The 13,133-nt window shown below is 38.7% G+C and overlaps 1 protein-coding gene across 3 annotated transcripts in view; it reads right to left on the bottom strand.

The window, feature by feature from the left end:
• Window positions 1-254: 254 nt before the first annotated feature.
• Window positions 255-13,133, bottom strand: part of ATP6V0D2 (ATPase H+ transporting V0 subunit d2) — a 48,181-nt gene continuing 35,302 nt past the window's right edge. For 2 of the 3 annotated variants that reach the window (XM_024731481.1, XM_024731495.1), the window contains exons 3-8: window positions 12,937-13,115; window positions 11,655-11,734; window positions 10,119-10,196; window positions 3,930-4,103; window positions 2,652-2,729; window positions 255-1,019 (exon numbers count right to left, since the gene is read on the bottom strand). In XM_024731481.1, coding sequence (XP_024587249.1) covers window positions 858-1,019; window positions 2,652-2,729; window positions 3,930-4,103; window positions 10,119-10,196; window positions 11,655-11,734; window positions 12,937-13,115 — 751 coding nt within the window. In that variant the 3' untranslated portion in view covers window positions 255-857. The remainder of the gene's footprint in view (window positions 1,020-2,651; window positions 2,730-3,929; window positions 4,104-10,118; window positions 10,197-11,654; window positions 11,735-12,936; window positions 13,116-13,133) is intronic. The other variant, XM_024731488.1, reaches the window with a different exon arrangement.

Genomic DNA, 13,133 nt, shown 5'->3' on the forward strand with positions numbered 1-13,133 from the left:
CATATTTAAAAAATTTTTAAACTATAGCAAATACAGATTTTTCTATTTAGGAATTTTTTATTTTTGAAGAAAGCACTAGAGCAGTGTTTGTCACTTTTTCTTTTTCTGGGTAGCTCTCTGCTACCCAGTTCTACTGAAGTTTTATAGAGAATCCATATCTTGTAAACCGAACCTGTGATTTATGCTTCTGAATGAATAAAATACAACTAATGGAGTTACTTTCTTCTCAGGCAAAGTATGAAGAAACTGCAAGAAAGAGAGGTATACCTTTTATTTAAAGAAAGTTGTGAGAAAATTAGTTATAAGTGGTAGCCTTAATAACAAATTTAACACTACCTGCATCTATGGAATATGATTTGGAATTATGTAGCTTTCCCAAGCCTACCAGATCAAAGTGTATTAGAAAAAAATACAGTATTTTCCACCATATGTGGTCCATGTTGGCTATGTACAGCTCTGGATTTTTGTGGACCTAGGGAAGGGATGGACAGTTAAAAAATAAAGCAGACACTCAGTATTTGGGCCTGTGGAGAATCATGGGAAAGCAAAATACTTTTAATAGATTTGATTTTTAAAAGAACAAAAATAAGAATAGGAAAAGTACCATAGGGTTAATTAAAATTAATGTCTAAGGCAAGGTGAAGAATGAGACATAAATGTGGAAGCAAGATTTAAGGCTTCTGGAAGAAAAAGAAATGCTTTGTTTCAGGGTTGGCTTGCTGCGTTTCCAGTCGGTCTGCAATTCATGAAGTGAAGTGTGGCTTAGTGTGATCTAGATAATATAACACGACTCCTATTTCCCTCAGTAACTTCCTCTTAACATTTATGATTTTATGCATTTCAGGCCCCTCACTGGGTTATAAGATTGGAATGTAACTGTTAATTTTAGTTCGATGTCTTTGTGAAATGCATTCGGCTATCCACACGACATTTCTTATTTCTTGTTCCTTCAGCTTGGTATACGCATAAAACACACCATAGTGGAATTGCCTGTTGAATGCCAGCACATTCATCTGTACCTGGGGAAGGAAAAAAAAACATGGACCATCAACTCTTCTGGAACATACTACTTTAATGAAATAATATTAAGCTACAGACTGGTTTGTATTTGTGCAGTGCTTATCTGTATTTAAATAGACAATTTCTAAATTGTGTCAAAGAAAGAAAAGCAGTAGGAAATTCAGCAAGTCTAAAGGGAGAGCGTCACTCTGCAGAGAAAGGCAGACAACAGTAGTGTAAAAAGTAAGTTTGTAAAATCATAAGACAAGCTCCAAATCTCAGCAGCACTGCTAGCACCAAGATTCCTAGGAGGACTTTGGAGTGTGTGTGTGTGTGTGTGTGACTTTGTAGTGATATTTATTTGGCTTCTAGCTAGTAGGCTGGTCTCATTTAGATAAAGTATTTTTCCTTGGCCACAATTTTTTAAATTTTAAGGTGGTTTTTAGGCTATTGAGCTCCCTTTCAGGGTAATGTCACAGGCCTCTGGAATTTGGACCAGGTGATATTATGAGTTTCCTTAGGATGCTCTGCAGCAACTTAACATACAGTTGAATCATGTTTTTCTGCAGAAGGCAGATCAGTAAAAGAAAATTTTCAAAAACATTTTTTTAACTGGGGTACAGTCTGAAATGGAACAATTCCTTTATTCTTTTCCATTTAGAAAAAAGGAGAAGAGGTACTGAGTCCCACATGTAATTCTGAAAACCTCAAGTTTTCAAAGCAGTCAGGAAGGGGAGGGCCCCTGCTCTTAGAAACCGTCACACATTTTTCCTGGCAAGGGCAGCTCCTTTAACAGCTGTCTTTGCAGCAGAAGGGCAATAGTGTGGAATTTTAAAACATCCCTAATATATGGGAATACTTGCATTGTTTTTACTTCTTTCTAGAGAATCATTGGAAAATGTCTAGAGTAGGACTTACAGGAAGACCCCCATACTGCTTTCTCAAGCCAGTTTAACCCTAAAGTGTGGGTGAATTTCAGGGTTCTCTGTTAGTTCCAATCAGACTGAGATGGAAGGACCAGTGGTTTCAGGGAAATGAATAAAGTACACTAGAAAAAAGTCTCCAGATTTCGGGGACTTTACCTGGCTACACTTCCCCAAAGTCCTCTTGTTGTACACTTCAGTAGCTCAGGAATTGGCTATAAATGGATCAAGTATTCTTTTGCATTTTCAGGGAAAGAGAATAATCTAGACGGGATGGATTTCCATGCAAATAATTCCTAAGTGTTCTAATTGTGCGCAGGAGTGATAAATCCTTCTTGAAAAAGGGATGGATTCGAGTGGGATGCCCTTAACAGGGTGTGCCCCCTGGGGACAGTCAATATGTGATCATGAGAACATCCTAGCTTTGTTTCTCTAGATAATTACAGAATGGCTGCCTTACTTCCAGAGCTTTGCTATGTGAACATCTGTCTGGATATGACAATCCCACAAGAAGCCATCATATGTGAACCACAGTGCCTTGACTCTCCAAGGCAGAGATACTAACTAATACCCATTCAAACTATGAATGTATATAATCAATTGGCCTGCTCAACTGTAAAAAGAAAACTGTAAAAAGAAAACCCAATTAAAAAAAAAAAAAGAAATACTAAGACCCAGAGTATGAGAAAAAGAGTGCATAAGCTAGCAGCATTTCCATTTACATCATACCTCATGCTCATAAAACACATCCTCCAATGTCTTTCCCCCACTGCCATCACCTACAGCCTCAAACAAAGGCTTGTATACCTGAAAAACAAAGACAAGAAATTGTTTTTTTAACAAATTTTCATTTTTTATAAATATAAAAACTATTTTTTTCCAGCAATATAGAAACTGTGCACCCATCTTAGAAAATCTATTCAGAAGGCCTCAACTTTTCTTGTAGGATCTTTGGCTTCTTGAGGAAATACCAAAAAATCCAAACAACGAGAGTACAGATGGCATTCCATCCTATTGGCTTGTTCAGGCCTACAAGGCAAGAGGCAAAAGCAGTTCTACTTTCAGTGTACACTGAGCTGATTTCCACATTTGATTCTTAAGGCTAGTTAGACACATTATAGAGGCTAAAGGAGTGCTTGTGGTTTAATCAGTATGGCTTCATGGGTTCTTTGAGATGAAAACTGATTAAAATTCATTATGGAATTTCAAGTGAGGAACGGGTGGAAATTGGGGAGAAACTCAAACTTTAATATTATGCTAAAGAACCTCTTGCAGTGACACAAGAGATGTCACAAAGGTTCGCGCATTGTCTGCTGGCTTATCTTTCCTGGAGGGTTTTGGAAATCCTTAGGCAAAGATAAGAGGGGTGTCATTCCAGTTCTAGAAAAGCTACCTGGAGGGTCTGTATGTTACTGTCTGCAGGTCAGAAGGAACGGTACCAGGGGATGAGGTTATGACCTTGAGCTGAGAAGCTTTAGGCTCTCTAAGAGCAATTGGGTGCTGGAGTGGGAGAGGACATAGCAGCCCTCCTTTCTTTTCCGAATCCTGGACACTGAGCAAAGGGAGTGGTATATGTCCATATTTTCTGCTGTCCTTCAAGTAGACAGTCTGTACCTAACACTGTTTGCCCAATGGGCACTTGAAAGAATGGCTGGGTCAGGCTCTTTTACATAACTCTGGCATGAGCTCACATTTCCAGAACACTGCACCAGTCCCTTGGGGAACTTGCTTTATCAAGCACTTCAAAACAAAAAAGGACTCAAATGACGGTTCCTTGGAGATTTAAACAAGTACTTGCTTGGCAGGGACCTTAAAAAACACCAATAGCTTGGGTTAGAAACTCAGCGTATTTCTTTGGGAGAGACATTACAGCAAGAGATACTGCTTTCTATTGCACAAACATAAATGTTTTAGATAGATAGGAAGTGTAAATGTGATATGCGTGCTTCTAAAGTACAGGTGATGAAATCACACAAGACATTTCGGGAACCTGGGATAAACACATACTCCATAGTCCGCTACTCTCTTCATTTGCTCGAAGTCCTCTGCTTGGGCCAGCAGGTGCAGTCCCTCGGGATAGAGCTTGCCACAGGTCGGGTAGAGGGTCTCGCGGTCCTCTTTGCTCAACTCGGTGCCAAAGGAGTTAAGAGTGATGATAAAAGCACGTCTGTCTGCCTCAAACTGAATTTGCAAGACATAAAATCAGTGAAATTGAGCCATCTACTAAACGCTCTAGACAAATTCATTTCCAAAATGATTTGCTTTCCTTTCCTGATCTATGTCTAATTATAATACAGACATGTGTTATTAATGTTCCCGTAGTCTCTTCCTGTAACAGAGTAACTCTGCTTGCCAGAGAAGGATCACACAGCAGTGACAACAGCCCAGGAGCCCAGGACCTCCCACTAAACTTCAGTTCCCAGGATCTCTGTTATTAGTTACTCATGTGTTTCTCTCACATAGGCCACTAGAGTGTCAAATGTGTCTTCCATAATAATTGGAATAATACCTACTTGCTGGGGTCGATTCAGAGAGAACAAGGTAATGTAAATAGAAGGGCCTAGCAGAGTGTTTAGCACAAAATGTGCATGTCATGCATGTTAAACATCCCTTTCTGATTGTTGATGTCAGTAGGAATTTTTACGTAATGAAACTGTGCTACTTACAATTCGTTTGTACTTTCCTGGTTTTGTTTTTCTTCTTTAAAGTTCTAGGTTAGATATCAATAAATTTAAGTCTGTAGCTAAGGATTACAGGGCTCGGGACAAGTGATCTTCCTCTCAGGGCCTCAGTTTCCTTATTTGTAAATGGTGGGTTTGGCTACACGATCTCTCAAGTGGGTCACATGTACTCCCGGCCTGTCTTCTCTGAGTTGAGCACCACTAGGCACCCAAGCTCCCAGCCCGTCAGGCCTCTCTGTCTTATCTAACCACGGAGTCCTTCTTGAGATTGCCTTCTCTTCCTTTGGACTCCTCTTAGTTTTCCTTCTACCTACTCTGACCATTTCATCTCAGTCTGTCCTCCACGGGCACCTCCTCTGCCCACCATGGGAGTTTGCCATGATGGCCTTGGGCTAAGAAAGCCTTCTCCATCCACCCAAAGCAACCTGCATTTACCACATTATTTTAAAATCTGTGCATGTGTCTTTCACCCCACCACACTCTAAAATCTTTGAGAGATCATGTCTCTCTAGTTGATTGTTCATTTTTGAATATCCAGTGCCTGACACAGGAAGATCTTAACTGTTTACTAAATCCAATGGAATGGTCCACGGTTCTACTATGGTTCTACTATTTTAAGAATTCTCTAATATTCTCTACAATGTTGCTATCCAAGGTGTGTTTCAAGGATTAGTAGCTTTGACATCACCTGGAAGCTCGTTAGAAGTTCAGAATCTTAGACCGTAGTCCAGACCTAGTAAACCAGAATCTGCATTTTAACAAGATTCCGAGCTTATTCACATGCACACGAAAGTTGAAATGAATTGCTCTACAATACTATTTTTTAACTAATTAATAACAAATCCAGACTTGCACCAGATTTTACTGGAACTCTTTTGTTAGAACAGGCGTTTCCTATCAGTACAGTGAGAGTTGGTTCCTTCTGATCCTTTTGATTGCTCTCATGGAAATTATGGGTGCGCCAGAAGCGAGGGGTGGGCTTATTTCGGAAGCAAAGGCAGCTGCCTCGGCTACTGAATATATCCAGTCCTGTCAGTAATTTCAGACTTTCCAGGGATAAAAGAAGAAATGCAAGAGGGAGATTTCATGGCAATAAAAAAAACCTTGAAATAATAGGGCAGGGGGAGCAGCAATGGAGTCAATTGTCCCAGATGACCTTCAACGTCCTCTCTAGTTCTAGAACGTTAGAATAATAAGGAGAGAAATAGGGCCAGGTAGGCAGCACTGCAGGTATGCAAGGCAGAGGAGGCAGCTGCATGGAGTAGAGCATGACATATTGGAGGAATGGCCATAGCTCAAACCCTGGGGAAGCAGCTGGAGAGGCAGGATGGACAGGTAGCTGGGAAGAGAATAGGAGAGGCTTCACAAGCCATGCCAAGAAGAGAGGACTTTGACTGATGCAGCTGGTTAACTGAACACGCCACACACTTTCCAACTTCTCGTCCTGGTTAATACTTGTTCCCTTTGCCTACAGAGCACATACTCCATCCCATGACCCTCCAGGTTGAAATCCTACCTGCATTTGAGGGCTCCATCAAATGCAATCTTTTTCATAAGAAGCCCTTCTCTTTCCTCTCTAATTAAATATGATTTCCTTTGACTCCTTATTATAGTTTAATTTCCCTTTTATTATAACTATCTACTACTTCTAGCCTAGAGGCTGTGTGTGTGTGTGTGTGTGTGTGTGTGTGTGTGTGTGTGTGTGTATGTGTATTCTCTTAGTGAAAAGAACTATAATTTTTGAATTGTAAAGGAGCTATTCTGTCTTTGACCATCCCTAAGCAGACAGTTTGCTATGACATCTGATTATGGAGGACAGTAGATGGGATGGTACTAGTTTCCTGTAAGCCCTGTATCATTTTCAGAGGGCAGCCAGCCTGTGTGGTACAGTGTACGTCGGATGTCTTTCCTTTCACTCTACCCTTCAAACACTCACGCATTTTAAAACCATAACTTATTTTTTGTTGTTGCTGCAAAAGATAACCATGCAGTGTTGATGTATTCAAAACCATTATCCATTGCTCATGATGGAGTTGGGCTCATCGAGTCAAAAATTCTGGCCAGTTCCTTACAGGAGGAAGGGTCTCCCTGGTGGGAGCCTTATTAGCATGTGTACTGACCGAGGGAGATGAAACAAGCATATTCTGTGCTTATTTTTCACTGCTTCGTTAACCTTACAGACTGTCAGGAGAGCAGGAATAAGAGGCAAACAATATACTGCAGCACATTTGTCTGGACCATAAAAAATTTCTTTTTTTAAATATGAAGCTACAGTCCTGTGATTAGGTCACACTTTAACCTGCAAGCCTAGGTTAATGCCCTCTTCCACTGTATTCAGTCTTTTAAAGTCTCCTATCAAATGAGATCAAATGAGAATATGGAAGAACTTCAGAAACTCTAAGTGCTCTATAGCTGCACAAATAAAAGGGGACGTAATTACATCATCTGGTATATTTATATAAAACTGACAAGCCTCTTCCAATCATATCATTAGAAATGTTATAACTGCATAACATACATAACTGATATTTTTATATAAATGTACAAAGATAGTTAAATGGATTTTTATTTTTAACACAGCTTGAAAAAAATCTAATCTAATAAGGTAGTATCATGGGTATAGGAAAGGGACAAAGAGAACACAGGGTATAGAGTATTTTGACCAAATCCTCCTGGTGATAAGCATTCTGCTAATACTGTGCTATCCTTTTTACATTTACAAAGACATAATTCTCATTTACTTCTGATTTTTGTAGCACGTGCAGTATGATCTTGCTTAAGAATTAGCACAGAAGAGCAGTTTTTATACAAAAGAACTGTGCAGGTGAATTTGATGTAGACATAATTTAACATAGATAAACATATAAGAACTGGAGCCAGACTACCTGTATTCAAATCCTGACACTAACACTTGCTAGCTGTTTGACATCAGGCAACTTACTAGCCTTCTCTGCACCTCAGTTGTCCCTTCTGAAAATAAGGTACTAAACTACCCATCTCATTGTGCTATTTTGAAGTCCAAGTGAATTTGTGTATATAAAGCACTTAGGATAGTATCTGGTATATAATAAGTGTTAGCTATTAATAGTGCCATTGTATACCTCTGTAAGGTTATTATTATTTTTTCTTTTTTTATTGAATGAAAGATTCTTTAAATACTAAGTGCTTTACAATTTTGAAGTTTCACATTTCATATAATCCCAGAATAACCCTTTTTTCCCCCTTACCCCTATATTACCCCTGCCCCCCTCCCTCTCCCCACTGGTAACCACTAGTTTGTTCTCTATATCTGTGAGTCTGCTTTTTGTTTGTTCGTTTGTTTTATTCACTGGTTTGTTCTATTTTTTAGATTCCACATGTAAGTGATATCATACAATATTTGTCTTTCTCTGTCTTATTTCACTTAGCATAATGCCCTCCAATTCCATCCATCTTGCTGCAAATGGCAAAATTTCATCCTTTTTTATGGCCAAGTAGTATTCCATTGTATATGTGTAACACATCTTCTTTACCCATTCATCTGTTGATGAACACTTAGGTTACTTCCATACCTTGGCAATTGTAAGTAATACTGCTATGCACATCAGGGTGCATGTATCTTTTCAAATTAGTATTTTTGTTTCTTTTTGCTATATACCCAGTAATGGAATTGCTGGCTTATATGGTAGTTCTATTTTCCGTTTTTTGAGAAACCTCCATACTATTTTCCACAGTGGCTGCACCAATTTACATTCCCAACAACAGTGTATCAGGGTTCCCTTTTCTCCACATCCTTGCCAACAATTGTTATTTGTATTCCTTTTGGTGATAGCCATTCTGACAGATGTGAAGGTTATTAATTTTAACATTCATCTTTTCCTACATATTTTGTAGGTATAAAGTACATGAACCATTTCTAAACCACAGGAATTATGCCATGTACAAACTACATTTTTTTTTTTTTTTTGCGGTACGCGGGCCTCTCGCTGTTGTGGCCTCTCCCGTTGCGGAGCACAGGCTCCAGACGCGCAGACTCAATGGCCATGGCTCACGGGCCTAGCCGCTCCGTGGCATGTGAGATCATCCTAGACCGGGGCACGAACCTGTGTCCCCTGCATCGGCAGGCAGGCTCTCAACCACTGCGCCACCAGGGAAGCCCCAAACTACATTTTTGAGCCAGAGATAATGTGGCTTTTTATAGTGTGGCTAGTAGTTAAATGTATGAAAAGAAATGGAGGAGCTTCATAGAGTCACTAGGCTGCTTGTGTTATGTTATCAGCATGTCTGGAAGAGACTAACTCACTTTCTGACAATTAGCATGCCATGAAAAAAAAATGTTATTTATCGATGTGCACTGTCTGTATAATATAGATAAAGACAAAAAGTATTTTTTGGAGTTCTCCAAGGAGTTCTGACTTCAAGGACTGCTTTGACCTTAAAGTTTTAACAGTATCTTTAACTGTAAGATGTTAATAATTAGATATTTGAGGGGAGCTAATTTTATCAAATGCAGTTTCAGAACATTTGGTTGAAATATATGCAGATGAGGTTATTTCAGGTTTTTTTCTCTTCATACCCAAAGGGTAGTTCTTATCAGGCTTTTCTTGAAATCAGAAGTCACTGAACAGCTTAAATATCTACCCACCAGTGTAGAAGCCACTGTAACAGATAATCTAATGGTTAAAGATATTCTTTAGATAAAACTTTGTTTCACAGGGCAAAGCAAGAGCATTTTAGGCCCAGAATGTTTTTTTTTTTTTTTTAAAGATCCAAGCGAAATAGGAAGCCAGCAAGAGTGATCTATGTCAAATACTCAGTGCAAACTATGTCCAGAATTCCCCTCAGACCATTCTGATCTCTGGCCTGAGTCCCTCATGCATGTGCAGATTGACATTGCAAGCAAGAGGTCCTGTGGGCACAGATGAAATCTGTGATGATAAAGATGAATTAAAGAGAATATAATTATTCTCTTTTAGAGAGATTGGAACCAATGGTGGCATCTGACACATCGTGAAGTTTAAGTGGGCATGCCAACTGTGAATCACTACCCATAGAATCTTCTTGCCAAGAGCGGGGATGGTCAATGGTTGTTTGGGGCAACCTTTATTTTAGGATTTCTATAAGGAACCATGCCCACAGTAGACTTTGTTACCAAGTTGTGGGGGTCCCCAGCTGCCCAATTTTGGGAGGGAAGTTGGTGATTATTATGAGTACCTATAGTGCACCAATTGTCCAAAGCATACTAAATTTTTAACTAATTATAATCTGCTTTCTTCATACTACATCAAAGTGAATCATGATCAAACTTCTATCAAAAACATTCTTTTCTAATTCCAAAGTAACTCTTCTATGTAGAAAACTAAGAAAATACCTCTTTTAACTGAAGACATCAAATGATATATGTACAATAAAATATACTGCTATTTTATTTCTAAATAAAAGAACTTCTAAGATTTTAAAAATTGGTAGGATTATATAAATAAAAAGTGTATAAGCACATTATTTGACATAAAAAAATTCAAGGACTCTTTCTTACCTCAAGAATGGGGCACATAATTTCTGCTGTGACATCACCATGATTCTTACAGAATTTATAGAATGCCTCGATGTAAGACTTAAAAAGAAGAAAGATCATAAGGCAAGAAAATGAATATATTTTCCTTTTGGAAATTTCTAGATCAGCTTTCCATGGGTTATTAAACTCTTTAATGGAAACGGAATTACTTCTCCCCTAGGGAGATATTTTATAATAAATTTGGTGTGAACTTTCACCTTGAAGCACATTGCACAGCCTAAAAAAGGAACTCCATAAAAGAACAAAACTGTACTTATCGTAGCTTATAATTACTCAACAAGCACTTTTTTGCATGCCTCTTGGATTATTTCTCACTGTTAATTCTTGCTATACTAACAAGAGTGCCAAACTCTCTTATGAGCTCTGCAAATGTCTAGATTTGGTCCTATGCTGATATGTAATGTCTCCTTGTGCTCAGGAGACACATTTGGGATGGCATTGAGCATGGAAGATACACTGGAAAGGCAGAGTCTAGGCTGTAGAGGCAGCCTGTGTTTGAATCCCAAATCTGTTACTTACTAGCTAACTGACTTCTGCCAAGTAAATTTACCTCTCCGTGCTTCAGTTTTCTCACCTGAGGAGTGGGGATGGCACATAGTTTTGCTGGGTGGATTAAGTGATCTAATGCCTATAAATGCTTAAAACAGCACCTTCCGTTAGCTATATTTCAGGGATGCTTCCTCTAAGCCCATAAGTATTTATATAAAAAGGAAAACTGCTGCAATGCAATGCTTTTGAGAGGCCCACATGTTTCAGCATAAGAAGCTAGATATACAGCATGGCAATGTATACATATATGAATATATATATATATATATATTCATTCAGGTACTCTATGATAGTGTCCAAAGATGCTGTAGTGGTGTGAGTGAAAATGGATATATTTTGCTCAGCCCTTATTACACAGAGTGACTCAGATGGCGGCAGCATAGTCCAGACAGACAGCTGGTCAGATTATACAAAGTGGTGCCTATGATGTTGTGTCCACAGATGGACATCTTGGTACGCTGCACACTGTCAGTAGATTAAAATTGTGTGGACAGATTAACTGTGAAATTCAGGGACTCTGGTAACAGGATTGAGGACAGAGCTGGACATACATAATACAAGGTTCACTATGTATGCTGGTTCTTTTGAAATGGATTCATATGGTTCACCACACTCATCTATCCACCTACCCATCATCCATCCATCCATCCATCCATCCATCCATCCATCCATCCATCCATCCAATTGACATCTTTTATGTTCCAGGCACCATGTAAAGAGTTGAAGATACAGAGAAGCATGGGATCCTCTCAAGGATCTTGCTGGCTGGGAGAAGTTGACATACATGTATTTAAGCTATAAGACAGGCCAGGACTAAAAGAGCTTTGTCCCCAGTATGCCTAGCTTCATAATTCAGCAGCTGGCTAACAGGCAAGTAACATTTAATAAAGAACTCTGGTTATGATGCATTATGTAATAAAGAAGAACATAATATTTGGAAAAAGTTACCTTGTACAGTTTATTGCGCAGTATTTCAATATTCAGTTCGTCTAGAGTATTTTCAGACATACAGTCTTGAAAGAATGGAGCTGAAAGCAGAAATTATTGTACAAAATAAATTAATCAAAACATGATTATAAACTGTAGAAAATGTCTCCTGAACGCACCACCCTCTGCCCACCCCTAACTAGGACACTGTAGAGTGGCAATCCACAGACTCGGTGAGGCTAACAGTGATGGTGACAAGAAGGGTGATTACTTAGGAAGCATTTGCTCTGTGCAAGCTGTCACTAAACACTGGATATACTTGAACTTATTTAGTCCTCACAACCTAGAACTACTCACTTTATGGTTTACTTTTTGAAGCCCCCCTGACACTCACCTTTAGATAACAGTAATATTTACCATTTGCAACCTTACTATGTGCCAATCATTGAGTTGTATTAAAACCGTCTTAGTTTTCAAAACTCTGTTATAGTAAGATATTATTGTTTTTAAAATGAGGAAACTGGAGTGAAATGAATTGTTCCAAGTCACCTGGTTGGTGGTGGGCAGAGCCTGTAATGCTTAGGGATATCTGCTTTCAGACTCACCCTCTTTCTGCCATGCTTTGCTCCATTAGCACTGGACACTTAATAAAGATGTAATTTTTTTCTTTTTAAAATTTGTTTTAACAGCAACTATTTTGATGAATGATCAACAGTGAATAACTATAATCCAGGTTTCCTGACAATAACTGTATAAAATTATCCCATTAGTATTGTAAATGCTACAACTGTTGTCAGTGCCAAATTATAATGAAATTATTACTTATTTCATCATTGCTTCAGGTCATTAGACAGACACTCCTGAGCATCTCAGAAAAATGGCATTCTTAAATTTCCTAAAACAAAATGTTTCCTATATGCAGCCTTATTAAGACAGAAATTTAAAATGAAAAGATAAGGAACTAAACATACAAAACCCAGCTAGAAAATTAATTTTTTGAAAAATTATAAGTTCTATTATTTATTTGCTATGGTCAGGAACAAAGTACAGGGGTTTGGAGGTTGGGAGATGAGCCCTAGCTCCTTCTCAGCTACAAATGGTTTGCATGTGATCTGGTATACTTCATTGTCTTGATCTGAAAAATGAGGGAGCTGGACCAGATGATTCTTTAATGTCCATTTCACTTCTAGAAATCTGTATAGTATGACACTATATTCATGGAGAAAACTGTGAATTGAAAGTGCATTTTCTAATACTGTGATAACATACACAAGCAGCTGTGCAATTATTTATGCATTCATACCTAATGGTGTTTCAACCAGAATGGCATTAAAGAGATCAGAAGGTGTCTCTGCAATGTTGACAGCTTCCATTTCTGTGAAACGGCCCAACGGGTGGCACTTCACCAGAATTTCTTTCACAGATTTTTTTTGCAATGCACCGTTCATCAGTAGAATCACATTATCTATCATGTAACTGCACCTGGTGTAGAAGAGGGCT

The sequence above is a fragment of the Neophocaena asiaeorientalis genome, unplaced genomic scaffold (genome assembly GCF_003031525.2).
Source record: "Neophocaena asiaeorientalis asiaeorientalis breed wild unplaced genomic scaffold, Neophocaena_asiaeorientalis_V1.1 scaffold371, whole genome shotgun sequence".
NCBI lineage: Eukaryota > Metazoa > Chordata > Mammalia > Artiodactyla > Phocoenidae > Neophocaena > Neophocaena asiaeorientalis.